Source organism: Trachinotus anak, unplaced genomic scaffold (genome assembly GCF_046630095.1).
Source record: "Trachinotus anak isolate AG129_WGS33_773 ecotype Australia unplaced genomic scaffold, CSIRO_AGI_Tana_v1 ptg000010l, whole genome shotgun sequence".
NCBI classification, from domain to species: Eukaryota; Metazoa; Chordata; class Actinopteri; order Carangiformes; family Carangidae; genus Trachinotus; species Trachinotus anak.
In genome coordinates this window covers 20526533-20547492 of record NW_027273861.1, presented here as the reverse complement: position 1 = coordinate 20547492, position 20960 = coordinate 20526533, and the positions used below count along the sequence as shown (strand labels likewise).

The window sequence follows — 20960 nt, the reverse complement described above, 5'->3', positions numbered from 1 at the left end:
TGCAAACATTGGTCATTTTGATAAGACTATCAGGTTTTTGTTTTTTTTTAAGTAGTCCTGTAATTCCTAAAAATTTAAACACTCATTTCATGCAGTGTACCCTTTTTTGGTTTTGGGCCTTGATGGTGTATATTCCTCTTTCATTGATGGATGTAGCCAGGGAGAGAGATGAAAATTCAACAGATCCATGGCTTTCTTTAACAGTCTTATACCAATCCAGATGACGTGCTGTATCCCGCTGAAATCAGACATCAAACAAAAATAAATGTGATGTGATAATGTAATTCTAGTTGTAAAAACTAAAGTTTTTGTTGTTTTATACAAATGGCTACAACAGTAGCCATTTATCTGTTTCATGGAAGTGAATAAGATAGGACTTGGAAATTATTTCATATTTCATTTGGTCTTTATCCTAGTATCCTTGTACAAGGTGATCTTAGAGAACAATGCCACTTGAGCCTGTGAATATTCTTTGTCCAGGTCATAGTATCTCAAAGAAGTTTTAAATCGAAAGCAACTGGACTTGGTTATTTGTCTAGGAAGACGTTTCACCTCTCATCCAAGAGGCTTCATCAGTTCTTTTTCGCACCTGACCAGGCTGGGACTGGTCCGACCAGCGATGGAGCATTACCACGGTTACTGCTGGAGAAAAACACGGGTGTGTCCGAGTACCTGTGGACTTGTCACCTGAGCTCATAGCTGTCACACAGTCTAGTTTCCAGTGTGGTGGAGCTGACCAGGCTGAGACTGGTCGGACCAGTCCCAGCCTGGTCAGGTGCGAGAAAGAACTGATGAAGCCTCTTGGATGAGAGGTGAAACGTCTTCCTAGACAAATAACCAAGTCCAGTTGCTTTCAATTTAAAACTCCTTTGAGGAACAATGCCACTTATGACAATGTGATCAAGATTATCAAAGAACAATGCTACTAATGAAAATTTCCATTACATTATTCTATTTGTTCATATACAATTTTGAAAATTGCTGAAATCTGAGGAAGAGGAAACATTGCTGCAAACTACTTAAGAATGGAGTCTGTTAAAGTTTATAGTGGTCCTCAGTTTAACAATATAATTTACTTAATAATTTAATTAACATTTTAGAATATAGGGGCTGAATTAATCTTCAATTTCACTTTTAAATAATTAGTTTGAGATATAACAACTTAGTTATTTTGATTGGATGTGATTTGAGTGTAGTGGAAATGTCTGTTGCAGTATGGTGGTAATGAGAGGGGTGGAATCTAACCAGCTTCTTTGGTAGATCTCTGTCATTTTCAAGTGCCCTCCACAGTTCTGTGGCTGCCGCCATGAAATCCCTAAAGTCAGAGTCCTGCTTCAGTCCATACAGCACTGACGAGTAACCAAGGACAGCATCATGAAAACAGGCCACTCGAGCCACATCCAGGTCAGTCTCTCCAGCAGAGATGGATGCCAGATCAACAAAAACTTTGAGCTCACTGATACCTGCAATTACATATTTCCTTTAGCTGATAGGAATTGTGTTTTACTATTGGTAACAAACAATGACATCTACTGTACCTGCAATTGCTTTTTTAACCCACAGCACAAAGTTTTTTCTCAGACTGAGTTCCTGAAGACAAACCCTGCGATTATTCGTAATGAGCTCCAAAATATTTTTGGCATCTATGAAGGTTTTATCTATGCAATCCAGGCTTTTTTTCTTGAAGTCACCTTGATTCTGAAAAATATACATTTACAGTATTAAATCTGCAAGTGAATAATTCATGATTCCAGTTTAGATGGATATATAAAAACCTATTTAAGATAACAGTTACTTGCTACAGAAAGTTAATTTTCATCAATTCACTATTTCAATGTATTATGTATTTCAGGATTTCAAGACCAAACTGTTCTTCAACAGCTTATTACCTATTAACAACAACATACTATGTCTATAATCATGTACATCTACAAAATATATTTTCCATAGTTACACACAGCAATGCATTCTCCTATATTCACCAAAGGTGTCCCTCACAGATTCTCCCTTATGAATGAAGCCATGTCTGTAGGTCTGTTTTTAATGTCTTACAGATAAGGGTCAGTGTTTCTTTAAAAGACATTTTTTTAAACTTTGAACTGTCAGGAAATGTACCATTTGCAGCAGTTTCTCCAGTACTGTGTAGTCTCCTTCTGGACATATTGTGTTCTTGATAGCCATGATGATTTTGGCAGATTCCATTGCCAGATGAAGATCATGGTAGTGTTGAATCTGGTTAATCCTTCCTTCAATCCAGTTTCTGTCATCACTTGGATTTATTCTGCACATGATTTCTAAATCTTCCCTCAAGTCTTTGTACTTTCCTTCATAGACCTTAAACATGCTGTCTATTTCTTCCAGTAACACTTTACCACTCTTCAGACCATGATAAAGCGTTTCATACTTGCTGTAGCAACGCTGGAAAATTTTGCTGTAGACATGGTCAAGAGTAAATATTTCTTCATTTCCATCATGTTCCGTGTCATCGGTGTCAAACTGGTCTCTTGACAGCTCTTCCACTTGGGTCCTCCAGCACATTTTAAAGATTGAGCTGTCTTTAATGGCATGTAGTTCTGAAGCCATTTGACGGGTGACACCACAAAGGTTAAAATAAGTGACTTTCCCAGTTGTAGAAGAGTTCTGCCCATCAAGAGTGTGAACCATCATAAATTCATTCAGATTCATCAACTCAGTGTTCTGATGAAGTTTTGTGTCCAACCCCTCAAAGTCAACTGTGGATTAGAAAAAAAAATTAAAAGTTTATATAGATATAAAGGTCCTTTTATTGTCCCCTCAGTCCTAAATCTACAATATCAGAATTCAAGATCTGTGAAATACCGTTTTGCAAGTGTAAAAGAGTAGTGGCTTGAATCTGTAATTAACTTAATTTGTGTTTATTTATTTCTGTGTTTTTTCTTTTTTTAATTATTACAACAGGACGCGTTTTCACTCACTTGGTAGACTGCCTGTAACAAAATTTGTAGCCCTAAGCTCCTGGCCAGCATCCATACACAGTCCAGTCATTTACCAGGTTTATACCAAGTTTGTCTGGAAAACAGTCTCTAAATCTAGCGACAATGTGCTAAATTTGCAACACTGCAGACTGTAAAGACTCCTCCAAAAGAATCTGTTTGCACAAGAAACTCAAACTCAATGACGAGGCACTTGGCTGACTAGTGGTGGAAATACAGTATTATCACTCAGTCATACAGTCAGGGACATTCGAGGTTATAGGGGGTGGCCCGGCTTTTGCAGAAAAAAAAAAAAGCAAAAAAACTATATTTTACAATAGGTTGTGGTATTTTTACCATGTTCCTCCTAGTTACTCTGTTACTGTTGTGTCTTTGGATACATCTGCAAATATGCCCTGGGGCTAGATTGTTAATGCATTTGAAAACTAATTTGAAATAACAAAAATAAGTGAAGCTCAAATACATTATGTATTTTCAGAATGTCAAGGGACAGGCTTTTGGTATTTCACACAATTAAAAAAAATGGTAGTGTGTGGTTCTAACAACCACCTTACTGTCAAGTGAGGTTAGTCTATTGATAACTATGGTCAGTGTTTCCACACCCCTGCTGAGAGACACCTCTGCTATCATCCGCAAACCTCAAAGAGCTAGCACTGACAAACCTGACTGATTTGGTAAAGCTGGCAAAGAGTTAAGTGCAAACACAGATGTAAATTGTGAATCTGCATGAGAGCCAATCACCAGTCAATTGGATGTCTGAATTCTTAATCCAAACAAAGGGTAATGGAAAGACAAACAAAGTAAACAAACTATCTACTTTCATGGTTAATATTGCTAATTATGTTGGTAACACCATAAAAACAATGTGAGGCCCACCTGCACCAGAATTAGCTCAACAATGTTTCAATGCAATGCTTTCTTTGGACAGCTGTACTGGACAACTTCTCACTGCAAAATTCAGCTCTTAGTCCTCCTAGTCCCCTAGTTCAGCCACTTCCTTGCCCAGGAATTGCAGAAGATGCTACTCATCAGGTCAAATGCTTGCACTGCTCAGCCTTGCTTTGCCTGGTTAAGCATTGGATGTCCTGAGAACCTTCAATTCTTACTGTATCAGTAAAGGACATGCCCAAAATTATCAAAGCAATACCACACAAAAGATAAGATGGAAACAACTCTCAACATTTCTGAGAGCTTAATGAAGGTAAGTGGACTTGTTTGAGGTTCTTGAAGACATTTCATCTCTAAAGCTCTAAGCTATACCAAGACCTCGATGACTCTTGATGAATCTTCACAGGCACCTCACAACATACTTTAGTTCAAATGGGCACACGATTTTGACATCAGCACAGAACTGCCCTTGGTCCTGATTATTACCTGATTATTACCATGGTGCTCTCAATTAACTGCTTAAAAGCCTGGTCAGATTTTAAATATTCCTTCTCACTTCAGCTTTTTACCTGAAGCCAGTTTCTGTTAAGCATGTGTGAGCAAATACGTATGTTTCAGCAAGAAACAGAAATGTGGCTTATGATAATAAATTACCTGAATGCTATACTAGACTTTATGCTCTCAGTGTGATGGCACTGCTTACCTTTGACATGTTGGGGAAGCTCTTGGCAGATTTGTAGAAGACCCTTGACCAGCTCCTTCTCACTCTGGATAGCTTCTGCTTCCTCTTCTCTTAATTTCAATAATCTTCTCATGTTTCTGTCGTCTTTACAACGACCATCATCACAGAGGCCATCTAGGGGAACAAAAAAAAACACTTAGATGAACCAAAGTACAGAAGTGGAATTGTGTCCCTATGATTGGTGTATGTACATGCACATATCATACATGATGAATATGAATATATATGATATATAATATACAGACAGGTGACAAATTTAAAGGAAAAGCCTAAAAAATAATAATAATGGATAATAATGCCAAAAACTGCATGTCACAAGGGGTTACTGAATGGTTTGATGAGTGTGAAAATGATGTCAATCATATGCTATGGCTTTCACAGTCACCAGATCTCAACCCAATTGAACACCTTGAGAGATTTTGGTCCCAAGTGTTAGACAGAGCTCTCCATTACCATCATTAAAACACCAATGGAAGAATGGTGTTCTGTAGAATCAATGTCAAAGCACATTGAGGCTGTTCAGGCAGTATGTGGTGGCCCTGAAACACTTTATGTGGGTATTTCCCTTTGACTTTGAATACAAAGTCAGGCTTTAAGACAGGGATTATTAGATGATTAATGTGGTAGGAAGGATGCATAAACAAAGTGAAAACACTAAAGGCTTACATTTATAAATTTCCACAGCAAAATAATTTATCGTTTTTTATTTCCAAATAAGCAGTCTCTATTGAAAACTTTCTGAAATGCTGGCACTGAGATATATGGACTATTCAGAGTGACTGGTTTCTCGACTTTGCAGCTGACAATGGACAAAATCAATTTCTCCATTGACTTTTAACTGCATTGAAGGTGTCATTGGTGAAGTTCTCAAAATCTGATTAAACAAAAACAAACCTATCTGCTTTACTAGGTTCTCGTCAGAGTAAGTGAATTTCAATACAACTCCAGTTCAAAAGAGTGTGTACACACAATCTGGAGTAAGAAGTAGAAGATAAAAAAGAAGAAAGAGAAGATGAAGCTGAGCAGAAAGAGCAACAGAAGCAGATATTTGTATTCACCTATCTTCGACAAGTCAATGAATCCATGTTTGTGGTGGAGGATTTGGTTTAAAGTTTTAATTTGGATTTCTCCACTGAGGAACTTCTCTGACATAGACTTGAACGCTGAACTCGCCAAAGTCATCCTGCTTTGTGCTTCATCTGACAAATTGCCAACCAGTCCTCCTCTTGAACCTGGAAAATAAGCGTGCAAACATAAACTATACATTTTTTATTATGTGTCATGTACTATACAAATACAAATTTATAAAAACAGCTGATAACAAAAAAAAACCCCAAAAATTGTACTGTAAGATGTGAAAGATGAATAGATTTGAGATAAGCCTAAAACAACCCACTACATGCCAGCCTTCACTTTAGTCATTACTGTTTTCTTGCGCGCACACACACACACACACACACACACACACACACACACACACACACACACACACACACACACACACACACACACACACACACTTTAAAGAGTGACCACTTGACATTAATAAAGAACAAATTACCAGTCATTAACACAAATTAAGTATTTACCTGTCATTATTTGGAAGACAGTTTTAGCCATGGGCCAGTTTACAAGGTACTCAAATATCGAGTCCTCGCCTTCAATGTAAACTCCATTGGCATCTGTGGGCCATGTCTTCAGCACAACAACAGACATCAGCTTCCCATACTTTGTAATATCATGTTTCTTCAACAGAGCTGAAACAGCTCTACCAGATTTATCCTGCTAACAGAAAAAGCACCACGCATAACAGTAAAGCACTCCTAGCAGCACCTCGAGAAGAACACACAATGAAATTGCTTGTCCTGTCATGTTTTCTTAAAAAGATTGAGAAAAAAGTAAGCACATACAGTATTTGTCATACAAGTGCAGTGAAAGAGACCTCAGTACGAAGAAAAGAGGGATATACAACCATCATTAGTAGAGTAAAAATATTTGGTCAAGAAGTCCATATGTTTTTCTTCCTCTTCATGGTTAAGCATCTTTGCAAGTCTTTCAATATAGGTATTCATAATTAAAGCATTGTATGGTTTATACCATTCTTGAATCACTGAATGAATCAACAGCGTTCAAAAAGGAGAAGGAAGAGGATACACCTCCTACCCCTTTCACACTACCTCTCCACTAACTCATATAGACAATATATAAACAACTATCCCAATCTGTACAACCTAACTATCCACCCCAAGTCAAAAAAATAAAATAAGTAAATCCCTAAGCTCTTTTACATTTACATTATACAATTATGAAACATTTATTAACTGCTTATGCACTGCTTATCACATTTATACCTGACAAAGGGCCTCAACCGCCTCCATTGCACATTTCTCCATTGCGCTGCATAAAATTGGACTTGTCTTTCTCAGTTCTTCCATCTTGTTACAGTATACTCCAATTTGATCCTCTGGACGTTCCTATCACATAAGCACATATCCTCAGTTTTGTTTCTTGAGTACACATGGAAAAAATGTATACACAAACACAAAACCAGTCTCACCTTTTTCAGTTTTCCCTCAAAATCTGCCATGAAGGTGTTTCTCCAGAATGAGGTATGCCCCTCATGACTGAAGGATAGTGAGAGTAACTTTTGCCATACCTAGAATGAGAGACATGGATTTTAGTACGTCAGCTACGTCACAATTTAAGTACTACATACTACATCAAGTGGCAGTGACACTGGAAAAAAAGTAAAACAGTAATAAAGAACAAGATACTGCATATTTTACTACCATTAATTCTGCTTACCTCAATTTCACTGGGAACAGAAAATGTCTGATCCCATTTATTCAGCAGCTTATTTGTGAAGGTTTTTCTCCGCCATTCCCTCATTGTTTCTAATGTCTCCCCAACTGACTCTTCGTGAATTCTCACTTGTGACTGTAATAGCAGGTATAAGTTACTATGCATAATTCTCTGTTTTTAAGTTCTCTTTCATAATAATAAAAAATAGTTTTACTGAAAGTAAATTTTAACATGGTCCATTTTAATCTCAATTGAAATGATTGCATTTAAGCATTAAGTCTTAGCCAGTCTGTATTATCAGCTTTGCAGTGTACCTTGTTTTTAAATGATAAATATCAAAAAGGTGTGGCCCCTAAGAACAAAAGCACAAACACAAGTGAAAGAACAAATTAAAGGAAATTATATAGCTGACATGGCTGTACATGTAAGTCCACAGAGGCGGTGCTGTTGTTAAGCTGTCCAATAAAATGTATTATTATTGACTGAGTTTCATCTTCAAACAAACTGGAAGCAACACAGAACCACGCAGACATAACAATATGTACATTTATAATACCAAGAATATAGAAATAAACTTGTATAATAAAATGAAATACAAATAAAATAGAGAATAAAATTTCGTAACACTTAAGAGAATCCAATCATTGAAATTTTGCTCTTCATCATTGGTGTGCAGATTCGTTTTGTATTATTTTAAACAATTTCACACAACCCAGAAAAATAACATGTATTTGAAACTATAGGCCTGTATTCATAATATTAGACCATATATGACCATATCACCCACATCGATATCCGCCACTGCATCCATCTTTTTTATTTTATATCTGCTTGACATCATAGAATATGAGGGCTTTAGCTTCAGTAGTGTTCAAGTTTAGATAAAGACATAATATTAATAGTAATCTTGTATTACTGCCCCAGGGGACATGGATTTATGTCTATAAATATATTGGAGCAAATTTCCAATCAGCCATTATTTGGATAAACTTACCACACAATCAAAATCAAAATAATTGGTTACTTTCTTCCCTGAAAAAATATCAAAACTTAATAAATGATTATGTTAGATTTGATACACACCTGATGGACAAGCAAAAGTATCTGTAATGTTGCTGCTTATCCGCATCAAGTCCATCCCTCACCCTAGCAGAGCGCTTCCAATGCAGCAGCTCTTGTTGTATATGTTTCCCTATTTGTATGTGTTGTGGTATTTGCTTCATTTCTGGATTAATGTTTGTGCTTCTCTCTTGTATGTGCTCTGTCCTTAAGCTTTTGCTGTATTATGCCTCAACTGTGGCTTGGTATAGAAACATAAAAGTGTGGCCTGTCCGACAGGCTGACTGACTCACCTCGGAATCACTGTGATCATAGGACTTGGCAATCAGACAGACCAGATCAAGGAGGTGAAGGGGGATATCATAGTGGGCTGGCTCTTTTATGTGAGAGCAGACAGAATGAAGAAGCATCACAGCAGTTTTCAGGCAGCACTCTCCATACTGGTCATCAAAACTATGACAGGAAAATATCTGGATTATTGTTGTGTACACATAAAAATTGCTATCAATATGTACAATGAAATCCATATTACTGCAAATACTGTGTTAAAATGACAGATACAGGATTTGTATTTACTAAGGCTGTCAAAGTTAACGCGTTATTAAAGCGTTAACGTAACATGCCTTTAACGGGAGTAATTTTTTTTTACGTGATTAACGTTTGTGACATTTGAACCTCGGGCCACTCCGTAGCTCGGGAAATCAGGAAGCAATGCACCGAAGTCGATGCCGTCGTGAGCAGTAATGGATAAAAAAGATATTTTGAATGGCAAGTTCAGCTTCAAAGTCTTGCCAGATGGCTCTCTTGACAGGACAAAAGTAATTTGTATTTATTGTCGCGGTGAATTTACGTACCACCGGAGTACGTCTAGTCTCAAATACCACGTTACTATAATGTTACAGTTAGTAAATTGGTATGCCCATCTGTAATTTTTTTTGTTGGGGTTTTGTTTTAGTTTATTTCAGCATCTTGTTTTACAATGCAGTTTGCACATGTTAATTACTTGAACTGAGAGTATTTCTCATTGTAGTAAACATGTAAATAAACATGATTTTTTTGCATAAAGCAAGCATTAGTCTATTCTAATGTTGAAAAGAGTATTACAATTTGAAAAAATAAAAAATCAGTTTAAGGTACATTTAGAACAGATTAAAAATATGCGATTAATCATGATTAACTATGATCCCTCATGCGATTAATCGTGATTAAATATTTTAATCAATTGACAGCCCTAGTATTTACCTTTTCTTGCGATCTCTTTCTCTTTTGATTAGATGAGATGCCAGTTCTTTCAAAGCCTGTAAATCAAAGAACAGAGGAAATGTAAATTGTAGACATAGTTCAAGAATGATAAGGCAATTCAAGCAAGTGGTAGCTTTTATTTAAGGATACATACTCTGTAGTTTGAGTGAGTCATTCCAGATTTGATACTGAACAGCATGTGTTGAAGGATGTCTAGGAGCTCTGCTTTCACACTGGTTATGAAGCTCTTTAGATCATCCACACTCAGCAAAGACATCCAAGAGTGCACAAGACGACGGTCGATGTCCACCAGGTGTGCATGGTCTTTCATGATGCCAATCAGACTCCTAATTGGAAGTCAGAGTTGATTATGGTGACCAGGTGCCTTTAACTAATCTCTAGTCCTGAAGCATTGACTTAATTGGACTGCCTCTTACTATTATTTTGGCCACTGATATGCAAAAGTATTTTAGGAATTTCTAACAATAATTTTCCTCAGATATTTCAAAGGGATCTATACTTGTGCATAAGGAAAAGAACAAAACAAACTTACATACCTTTCACGACCATCCTTGTATGAATGTGTCCCTTTGCTCCACTTCAAGCCTGTCCAGGATTCAAACTGTGGATTCAGGACTGGTGGAACTGGCTCAAATGGCTTGCTTTCTTCTCTCAGTAGGTGAATCAGAGGGATGACCAAGATCCACTCCTTCTTATTGTAATGTCTAGCATTGTTGCAAAGCATCTCAGCAGCATCTGCAATACTGTACAAGTGGTGAAATCAGTGTTCATTATTTTTTCATATTTTTTTCTCATTTCCTTGATTATCATCTAATCATAGATAGGGTTATCATAAATCATATCTTTATCATTATTATGATGATTGAATGTTGAACTTAAACCACACACTAGTTACCTCTTTGTATCTGCTAAAGGCCTTACAAAGTCTTTCCAGAAAGAGATGAAATGGTGCTGAGGCTTTTTAGGCAGACAAAGAAGTTTGCATAGACTAGATAGTTGATCTGTCATCCTCTCCTTCAGATACTTGTTGTAGACGAGCAAACAAACAAGTCCAGCATGCAGAGGGGGCAAGAGAGATTCAGTTTTTCCTTTCCACATGCTTGGCTCCGGATTGATGTTTTCCTCCAGGAAATATTTCAGCAGAGTCTTTACCTGCAAAAAGTAAAGTAATTAGGTAATGACTTATGCCAAGTACTGCCATTCTAATCACAGTGTTTGGTGGAACACAGTATTTATTCATTTAGTCTGGTTTAGGATTTAGGGTATAGGTATGCTGGGTATGCATATGTACTGTTGTAGAATAAAACCCTTTACATTTACCTCTTCTTTTCCATATGGTAATCCCCATGGTCTTTTCATTCCATCATGAAGTAAAGGATAGCTGTATGCATAAAAGAACTGTTGTAGCAGGAAAAAGAAGTTGTCCACATTTGGTTCATTCCAGGTTGTAAGAAGATCAAAGATTATTTTTAGCATATCCATGCCAGCCAGCTCTCTTCCTTTTATTATGATTTCTTTGGTAGAATTCCAAGGCCAGTAACTCTTCTTGGGATGGATCACATCATCATATTGGTGCCACTCACCTGAAAAGTCAAACAGCATAACAGTGACAGAGGTGCATTATTTGCTATATCCATTTCCAATGGCTGATTCATAGTGTAAATATTTTTGATGTCTCACCACAACAACAAACAGAGGACTTGCAAGTCATCACATTGTTTTTTTTTTGTTTTTTTTTACATTTCACACAGTGTCCCAACTTTTTTGGAAACTGGGTTGTATTGCACACCTAAAACAATGTGTAACACACATTCTTCTAATACTAAATTCCTCTACATCTATTTTCCCCTGACCCTTCCCCACTTTGTAGAAGAATAGTCCATAGAAGTACGAACAAGTATCTTTGTTGGTTTCAGCATTGTTTTGTTTTAATATTTCAGGTGGCTGTTATGGTCATATCTCCCTGGCAGATCTCTGATCTCAGTGGGATTTATCTTGTTAAATACAGGTTAAAGAATGAATAAATACAAATTTGACTGTTTGACTGGTGCCTTTGCTGTACACATGTATTTTGTACATAAGTTTAGATAAAAGTGCCCATAAAACAATTCTTCATCTTGGTTTGTACATTGAACATTCAAAACACACCCTAAAACCATTACTATGAAATAAATCAGCCTGTAAAAATGGGCAAAATTTGTGTTTGAGCATAAGTGCATTCATATACCTTCATGTGTTAAAAGTTCCTCTCTGATTGAAAGGCACCTGTTGATTAACTCATTTTTCTCTTTCTGGTAGATGGTCTCATAGATTTCCTCATATTTTTTTCCACTTCGCTTGTAAACAGCATATTTGTAGGGAATGTCTGTATGAATCATTCTTTTGTGAATCATCACTTGTACTTCAACAAGGTATCTCTTGTCCTCCAGAGACCTGTGAAACACCAGTAGGCATTATAAAAGATACACAGAGAAGCAACAAACCCATAATTCAAATGATCTATTCACTTAATGATAGTCACAATACTAGTAGTAATGTTGAAATAAGGAAAACAATCACAAACACACTGTCTTGGGTTTCCAGTTGAGAATTTATATAACTTATTTTAGTAGGAATGTGAAAATAAATACATTCATTTACTAAGCCATACCTAGAGAAACACATTCTCAGTCCAGGACCCCAGTGTCCAAACAATTCTTCAGAGTTTAGAAAAACAAAATCCTTATCTGGATCCAAATGGAAGTCTTTGGAAGTGACAGCATGGAAGTACACTGGTATATATTCACTGATTGATAAACTAAAAAAAGAAAAAAACATGTCAATAAATGTTAACATCATATTTTCTGTACAAAATGTAAAATATTTATGTATGTACACACACACACACACACACACACACACACACACACAAATATACAGTGGGGTCCAAAATTCCGCAACCACTTTCCCAGAATGGAAGACCACTTTCCTGGAGTGGGCTCCCTCCACCATTTCCAGCTAATACAAAATGCAGCTAAATTTCAAATTGATTTCAAAACTTTCTGACTGATTGCTGACTTTAAAGGCCTTAAGCCTTTAAAGTCAGCAATCAGTGTGTATGTTGGCTAGTTTTACTTTATTCCTGGGGCGCGAGAACCCATATAATACTATAATACTATAATACTATATAAAACTTATTATAAACTATATATAAACTTGCTTTTGTGGTAGTTCAGTGGATCCTTCCAAGACATCTGCTTCCACTAGAGGACCCATTTCCTCCTCAGGTGCTGGTGACCTGGAGACATCTATATCTCTGTTAACCGACTGCTGTTCTTGTCTCTCCAGGTGTGTACTTGTTTTATCACCTGACTGGTTGTCAATAGTCTGTGAACAAAGGAAAGGATTGAAGAGTAAACAAAGCCCTGATCAGATGATCAATATATTAATGTATCAATTGTACAATATATAACAGCTAAAACATCAAGACTAGGACTCCTATGGGCCTTCCAGAAGTCCTGTAGGCGTGATTACCATGCATGAAGAATCACATACTTATCATGTCTCTCAATTCTGATGTTTTTTACTTTACTCAAATTTTGTTCAGTTTAGTTCAATAATATTACACAGTTAATAACCTACATCAACGATTGTTGCCACAAAATCATGGTTTTAATCTCAGATGGAACTCAATCACTGTCAATATAATACTGTTAAATGTTATTTCTATCATTATTATCATTAAGTATATCCACAGGAATCAAGAAAATGGGAGCAATAAGTCTTTTGTTATCAGCTAATGATGAGTGTTTGAGTCAGTTTAAGGATGAAAACTATATATATCCGACTGATAACTACAGTACCTCAGTGCTGGTGGGGGTTTCCTTTGCTACTAGACACCGATCTGCAGAATACTCTTTGGATTCTTTGGGATTTTGTTCATCTGAGTAACCCAAGCTCTTATCATCAGCTATTTGGTCTTCATTCCTGCCAGGATGTTGAGCAAATGTATGCTGTTCAGTGTTGTTGTGATCTTCCTTATCATCTTGCCTGCCAGACAGATTTTGTGTCTTATGGTTGATTGTTGTATCTTTATCTTGACAAGAGGCAGAGCGTTTTGCCACCAAATCAGATCCTTGAGGTGTTTGCTCAGACAATTCAGATGCGTTGGAGCCATTTTCTTTAGTTGATGTCAGTGATGACGTAGCATTAGGCAACAGCCCAGAATGAATGTCACTTGACTTGTCAGTAGGAATTTGCACCACATCAGGGCTGGCCTCAGTATTAATATCTGATGGGTCCTCTGTTTGTTGCCTTGTCAGTTTATCACTGGCAGGTGTAGAAGAGGGCGGTGTTGTGGAAACAGACAGGGGTAATCCAAGGGCTGCCTCACTGCCTGGTTGAGAGATACTTTCAGAAGCTGTACTATATAGCCTCTCTTCCTCTCTACAAGTCCCTCTGTCTTGTGGTGTCGCAACTAAGTCACCATGGTGAGGGGATAAGGTTGTAGTTCTGGTTTCCACTGTGGCTGGGCTAGCTGTGTTATTTGGCTGGTCCTCTGGTGTAGTGTCATCTCTGGCTCGCTCTGAGTCATCACTAGCTGGCTGCCCCTGAAAAAAAAAACATACATTATTTCCTCAAATAAAAACTGGGAGCTGATTAAAAGTCAGGTTTAAAATAATGGCTGCGGATGTGGTCGACACAAACAGCTAAAGACTGGCCCTGAAATACAAGTGAATTAACTCCTGGTGCCTGTCATATAATATGTATGCCAGTTAAGCATAATGTACATTTCTAACAATTTAATTTAACAACAATGTAATCATGCTATTTTTCATCACTTATTTTTCTGGATTACTCAACTGAGGTATTCCTTAATTCTGACCCCCTATTCTTTGTCATCCTTTAATCCCATCCAGCCGTTGTTGCATACTGTATGCCTCCAAATGTTTCACAATAAAAGCCCTTTTAAGAAACAGAGGGTTTCTGTCTACTGAAACACATAAAGGCTCTGGCTGCTATTTGAGGAAATACCATAAATAGTTACCTTTGCAAATCTCATTTTCAATGTCATAAATATTTCTAGGAGTAGGCTGTAATTTTCTCTGGAAGCAGAAATTATCACATTGATTGAACAGTTAATGTGTTGAGCCAGATAACAGTTTTAACAGTTCAATAAAATGGAAAACATCCATGGGTGAGGATGGAAATATGTTTAATTGTCACTAAAAATACAAAGAAAATGGCATGTTTTTACAGTTTTTTATAACTGTGAAATTTAGTCAGCATTAAGTCTTAACAAGATAGATTGGTCAACTTGCAGATTGAATTTGGAAGGTATTCTGGGCAAGTGGAAGCATTATGATAACCTAATGTGATTGCCTTCATTTAATGGGTTTTCTAAACAGCCTATTATTTTATCATTTTTTATTTTAGTAGGCTACCATGCAAGGTTTATGTACAAACTGGATGAATGGGAAACTGGGAACAGGTGTGTGAATAGATAAGAAGGTGACTGGGACAGGGGGGAAAGTCTGAGGGCATCTGGTGGACAGCTGAGGAATGACAGTTGAGTACAGTGAAAACAGGGGCCTGAGGGAGCGAGATTGTGGCTGACAGGGACAGACATGTGATCGTGGCAGTTATAGTCCACTTAAATCCTGCCATACCTGCTTCACATTAAAAGCCTTTCAATAGTGGACCAGTTGATAACTTTTGTTATGAAGGAGCTTTTGCATTAAAAGGTGTGTTCAGTTTGATTATTAACATATTCCTGCCATAGCAGAAACCTGTTCTCCTGTTTTATGAGCTTGTTTGTAATGTAGGTGTTAACGAGCAGACAGATTAGTGTGCCAGTTCCAGGAAGAGGGGGTATGGGTTGTTTGTTACTGTGAAAAAATGCTGCATAGACTCTTTATTTTCTTTTTTAAACCTCATGGGCTAAAAATTCACGGCAGTGAGTTTCACAGTGAGAATGAAAATGATATCAATATAACAGCTGTTTCTTAGACTTTTCACCTTTATCTGGGCTGCATTTTCTTGTTCCTCTTTAACACCTTTTGGATCCTGATCCTCCTTTTGGTTCTTCTCCTCTGTGGCAACTGAGGGCTGAGGTGCTGGTGTGGCCACATCTGTGTAACAGTTAATGTTATGTGACATATTAGTTACAAATATCTAACCAGGGTAAATGTATATGTTTTACTTGTTTATGGTAGTCCCCCATGGATATAGGATAACAAAAGAATTAAATCACAAGATTTTGGGTGAATCAAACTAGATTTTCAGCTACATATATGAATCACACTTCTTTTAAGGCTGTGTAAAGTACAAAAAATAATGTTATTAGCCATGAGAAATAATACAGTTGTGTCGCAGAAGACAATGAGGTGTAGAGTCATAGGGTCAAAGTCAACCAGCAACATAGTTTTATGGTTGCACATTCATTTCTACGTCATATAATAACCATAAGAAATTTATAAAGACGATTTTAATAGAAAGCTTACTTTGGGTCCTATTTTGAGTCAAATCCAGTAACTTGCAGCCACATTCAGGACAGAATTTATATGACCTTTCCACTTGATTTCCACACTCAGGGCAAAACATGATGCACCTGTTTAGAAAGAACATTAGGAATGGGGGCAACATTTACATGAACTTAAGCATTATGAGCAGAATTCATGCTGCTTCAGAATGATATTTTACACACTGAATCTCTGTTATGTGTGTTGTAGCCTTGTAAAATTTTAAACCCTGGTGTTGTCTACTTCCATCTTACTTCCTTCTTCCACTCTAGCTGCTTTTATTTTTCAATAGAACACAGTGCAGGATGATCTAAGAAACATTCTTGAAATTCAACAGGAAGCATATCGTCAGGTCTAATCCTATTGTGAATGAAATAAAGAATCAAATTCTAATGTAATACTAAGGGAAATTAAACAAATGGTGTAAATGACCTTTATTACTATTATAGACTCAATACTTTAATATTGTAGCCTGCATAACTAATGCATTATTCTCAAGATGGTCAGTAAAATTTATTAATTTGTTCAGATATCCTACCTTGTCTGCTCCTCTTCCTTACATGGTTGACACTGAAAATCTGAGCTGATGACTGGTGTTATATAGGCTACTGAGGGTCATGCATTTACTTTCATTTTTATTTACGGGAAAAGGTGTGGCTGCTTTAGCTTTTCCTGCCATGCTTATTGAGAAACAAAGCTTCACAATTTGTTGTAATCTGAAGTGACATATTCAAACTGATGAACACTTTGTAAGTGGTAGTAATTTTATCACTTTATCTAGTGGTAGCCACTAGATAAAAGTTATCATCACTGTCACCCGTGGTACTCTTATGCTAACAATGTTCAGTGACATGTTTACAACCTTCAGATACACACACAGACATCCTCAATGGTGACCATTAGGTGGCAATGTTGTTTCATCTAAAACACTTAATCTCCTCTCCTCCTCTGTCAAAATAAGATAAAGAATGAGAAAGAAGGCATAGTACTAATGTTTGACATATTAATTGTAATAACAATAGCTACAGTACTTTTAGTCATCAAAGTAATAGAGTACCTATGATACAACTTGAGAAGTGACCAAAAATACCTTTTAAACTACATGTGACACTTCCTTTATTGACCCATTTCAACAGCTACAACAATGCCAGCAACAATAACTTTAAATCTAAAGGGCAACAATCATCATCCTATAAAATATATTGAAACTGGTAAAGCTGTAGAAGATGAGGGAGAGACAACTGAAAAAATGCAGTAAAGACGAAGACTAGAGGGCAGAATAGCCTTTGAAATTTAATGAGATTCAACATTAAGTCTTGGCCAAAGCAGCTAAATTGCCCAAAGGTTTATTCTAATGGCACTGAAATGAAACACTGAGATAGAGTATGCAGGGGGATGCATGCATAATATCCAAGATGGCATTTGTGAAGGAGGAAAATAACACAATTTTCCACTTCCTCTGAAGTCAGTGCTCAAAGAGTGTGCTAAATCATATCATCTCATTGCAAGGCTGAATTGTTGACTGTGCTAACAGGCTTGGACTGTGTGTGTGTGTGTGTGTGTGTCTTTGTGTGTGTGTGTGTGTGTGTGTGTGTGTGTGTGTGTGTGTGTGTGTGTCTGTGTGTGTGTGTGTGTGTGTGTGTGTGTGTGTGCAGCAGTTGTTGGGTCTGTGCTGGGTTATTGAGTCCTCCTCCTCTTCTTTACCACCCACACATTGCTGCCACAAACACATACTCACACGTACACACTCACACACACACACACACACACACACCACTGCACTCGCCAGCCAATCACTACCTCTATTCCTTCCTATTGCTTTTACCTGCGTCACTCTGCATGTGTTGCCATGGTGATCACTGATGCTCCCCCCACACTTTGTCTCTCTGCCTCTTCCAGTATGAGGATGAAGCTGACTTGTGGCTGGTGATGCAGGCAGGCTGCAGACGTCACCACTTCCCTTGGGAAGGAGGCCTATTTTTACCACTGGGCACAAAGCTGCCCAACATATTTATGGAACCGCATCTAATCCCAGTTTGCCAGGAAAACATCTCTCTCCACACTGCACCTCTGTCTCTCTCTCCCTTCATCTCACAGAAACGCTGTTTCTTTCATGGCATGAATTGAAATGACAGCACTTCTGAGGGTTTTAAATTATCTTGTTATAGTATCTGCTCTGTCTGATCTATGATCCACCCAAGGAGCATCAGCCCCAGATGTGGTAGAGTGATTCAAGCGTTGTGCAAGGGCACATTAGATGAGTAATTACCTGTTATGCCAGGGAAAGGTAACAGTAAAAGAAGTCAACGTGAAATCCCCTACAGGTTTCTGCCTGATCATTCTGAAAGCAGGAGATAGTGCTTACTACTGGTGCTATGTTGTAATCTTTGAAGGCAGAGCTGCTAAAGTAAGCTCAAGAAAAAAGCAAAGTGGGCTTATTTCCAAAGATAACACACACTTTAGCAAATCAGGAATGTGCTGGATGCATACACTCACCAATCACTTAATGAGGAACACCCATACACCCACTTAATCATGCAATTATCAATCAGCCAAATAGCCATTACCAATTTACTTATCTTCTAATGGCTTACTTCCAGCATGATAAAGATCCATGTCACAGAGCAAAAGATGTTTCAAACTGGTTTCATGAACATGAGAATGAGTTCAGTGTACTTTACAGGCTCTGTAGACAATCGTCATTGCCACTAGATGTAGCACTGGAGCACCAGCATCTCAGACCAAAACACTGCATAGGTCACAACCTTCAGCCCCTGCCCTCCTTTTCAGTCAGCCTGGTGTTACAAAGCCCAGTGAAAGCAGCCACTAAACACACAACAAGACACATAACTGAATAAAGTTACCCTGTGTACACAAGAGCCAACAAAAAAAACAATCCAGCCACAATCACTAGCCCATTTGCCATGATATGCTCCTCAGCAAAGCTGGTAGTAAGATAGCTAGCAATAGCAACATTTGCCAAACAAATTCATGATATGAGTAACGGAAAGTTAGCTGGCTCAGTTTACAACTCAGAGGGTGTCACGTCATTACTCCACTACATCTTTGCATAGAAATTGTTTGCTGCTATATTATTGTTTAAAGCCTTTAATGGCCTCCCCAGTCAGCAGGTGTGAATCCAATAGAATATCTTTGGGGATGTGGTAGAAGAAGAGTTTCACAGTATGAATGTGCATCTGAGAAATCTGCAGAAATGCTGTGACACAATCATGTCAACGTGGACCAGAGTGATAAAATCAATGTTTCCAACACTTGGTGGAGTCCATGGTGTTCCCAAAAATGTTCTTGGTGAGTGTAACTTGTTCTTGTACAGGACTGTGGAGAAACTTTTTCCCTTCCCAATTACATACATGATGGGGGCAGAATAACAGAAACACATCAGAATACAAGGCACTATTAATAACATCCACCTGTTTTTAACCTATTTTCCACACATGTGCCTATGTGAATATAATAAGCTTATAAGAGAAGAACTGTAAGGCTCAAATGCATTTAGCCATGCTTGTGCTTGTTATGCATGTGACTAAAACCCAACCTAAACTACCTCAGCTCATACACCTCACCTGAAAAACTAGGATATAGTTTATGAACTATGGAAAGCTTCACATTGTCAGAAACTCCGTTTTCTTTAGGTTTCAGACCTCTGAGCCTAATGTCATGGTTTAAGTGGGCTTTTTCAGTTCATTTGACAAAAATTTAAGCATTTACTCTAGACAAATTATACTGCTTTATGACAGAAAAGAATATGTTAAACTCATATAAGATCATTTACAGAGTTTGTGTGCGGCTGTAGCTTGCTTGTTTGTTGTGGTTTTGTACCTACCGGTCCCCTCTTTTTTTTTCTTCATTTGTGTCTACAGCTTTGTTTTCCTCTCAGCACTCTCCAGCTACTCCTTGTTCAAACTCACATACAGTATACATATTTATACCATACCATTTATACCATGTAAGTTGGTAACATTTAGGCTATGTAGCTAGCGTTAGCTAAGCGTTAGCTAATGCTGCTAGCTAGCTAGCTAGCTAGCCAGCGACATTTAAAAGCGCTGAGTAAAAATGTTAAATACCTGTAAGGTAAAATGTCCTTTAATTTCACGGCCGTAAACAGACCCTTCTTGTCCGTCGCAGTGACAAGCTTCTGTGTATTAGATTTTTTCCCCCACAAACCACAAAACAAGGTCTAAATGACAGATATAAAGTCCAACTGCAAAATATTAACGAAGCAACATAGTGATGTGTCCCCCTACATTCACTGCAGAGGTTTCAGTATCTTCTGTACTATATAAAAAGTATATATAGTACTGAATTAAGGGTCTGAGAGGCTATTTTATCAATTTAAAATAAATCTATAATATAAAAAAGTGAAGGAGTCAGTAAACTTTACCTTTCTTGGCATGAACTTATTGTACATGAGTCATAAAAGCTATAAATATGTAAATATGGGGAAACATTAGGGTGGGCTGTCGCTCTATACCACATTACTACTGTTACAGTAACATGCTCTGGAAAAAATATTAATCAAATATCAGAAGTTTTTTTGTCTGATTTTCTACACCAGCTAATGTTTAACCATGAAAAGGTGTGGGCTTGGTGAGGTTTTGCGGTTCAGTATTTAGAAATTGTTGGTGTGTATTTGTGTGGGCACAGGTGTGCATTGCGCAAACCAACAGTAAGCACTCACACACTCACACACACACTCACACACACACACACACT

The 20960-nt window shown here is 37.5% G+C and overlaps 2 protein-coding genes across 5 annotated transcripts in view; both read right to left on the bottom strand.

Moving 5' to 3' along the window:
* Window positions 1-20645, bottom strand: part of LOC139625967 (E3 ubiquitin-protein ligase rnf213-alpha-like) — a 55091-nt gene extending 34446 nt beyond the window's left edge. Inside the window, exons 1-18 of one of the 4 annotated variants that reach the window (XM_071486067.1) lie at window positions 12377-12558; window positions 11954-12159; window positions 11047-11309; window positions 10622-10878; window positions 10263-10469; window positions 9860-10052; window positions 9706-9761; window positions 8757-8916; window positions 7408-7539; window positions 7160-7258; window positions 6954-7076; window positions 6192-6387; window positions 5661-5834; window positions 4564-4716; window positions 2116-2732; window positions 1539-1698; window positions 1246-1463; window positions 101-238 (exon numbers count right to left, since the gene is read on the bottom strand). In XM_071486067.1, coding sequence (XP_071342168.1) covers window positions 101-238; window positions 1246-1463; window positions 1539-1698; window positions 2116-2732; window positions 4564-4716; window positions 5661-5834; window positions 6192-6387; window positions 6954-7076; window positions 7160-7258; window positions 7408-7539; window positions 8757-8916; window positions 9706-9761; window positions 9860-10052; window positions 10263-10469; window positions 10622-10878; window positions 11047-11309; window positions 11954-12159; window positions 12377-12543 — 3519 coding nt within the window. In that variant the 5' untranslated portion in view covers window positions 12544-12558. Of the gene's footprint in view, window positions 1-100; window positions 239-1245; window positions 1464-1538; window positions 1699-2115; window positions 2733-4563; window positions 4717-5660; window positions 5835-6191; window positions 6388-6953; window positions 7077-7159; window positions 7259-7407; window positions 7540-8756; window positions 8917-9705; window positions 9762-9859; window positions 10053-10262; window positions 10470-10621; window positions 10879-11046; window positions 11310-11953; window positions 12160-12376; window positions 12559-20311 lie in introns of those variants that run through there. The other 3 variants (XM_071486068.1, XM_071486069.1, XM_071486070.1) reach the window with 3 other exon arrangements.
* Window positions 12910-16971, bottom strand: LOC139626397 (otolith matrix protein OMM-64-like). Its single transcript, XM_071486711.1, has 5 exons — window positions 16765-16971; window positions 16209-16315; window positions 15724-15836; window positions 13569-14315; window positions 12910-13092 (listed from the first exon to the last, which is right to left on the bottom strand). The coding sequence occupies exons 2-5, from the start codon at window positions 16306-16308 to the stop codon at window positions 12910-12912; spliced, it is 1143 nt and encodes a 380-aa protein (XP_071342812.1). The 5' UTR covers window positions 16309-16315; window positions 16765-16971.
* Window positions 20646-20960: the final 315 nt, after the last annotated feature.

What these genes read in the sequence shown, in the direction of transcription:
- LOC139626397 (XM_071486711.1), bottom strand. Translation starts at nt 16,308, where the DNA reads ATGTTTTGCCCTGAGTGTGGAAATCAAGTGGAAAGGTCATATAAATTC. An exon ending in AAAATGCAGCCCAGATAAAG is followed by an intron (nt 14,316 to 15,723) that starts GTGAAAAGTCTA and finishes TTTTTTTTTCAG; the next exon opens with GGGCAGCCAGCTAGTGATGA. An exon ending in AAACCCCCACCAGCACTGAG is followed by an intron (nt 13,093 to 13,568) that starts GTACTGTAGTTA and finishes CTTTGTTCACAG; the next exon opens with ACTATTGACAACCAGTCAGG.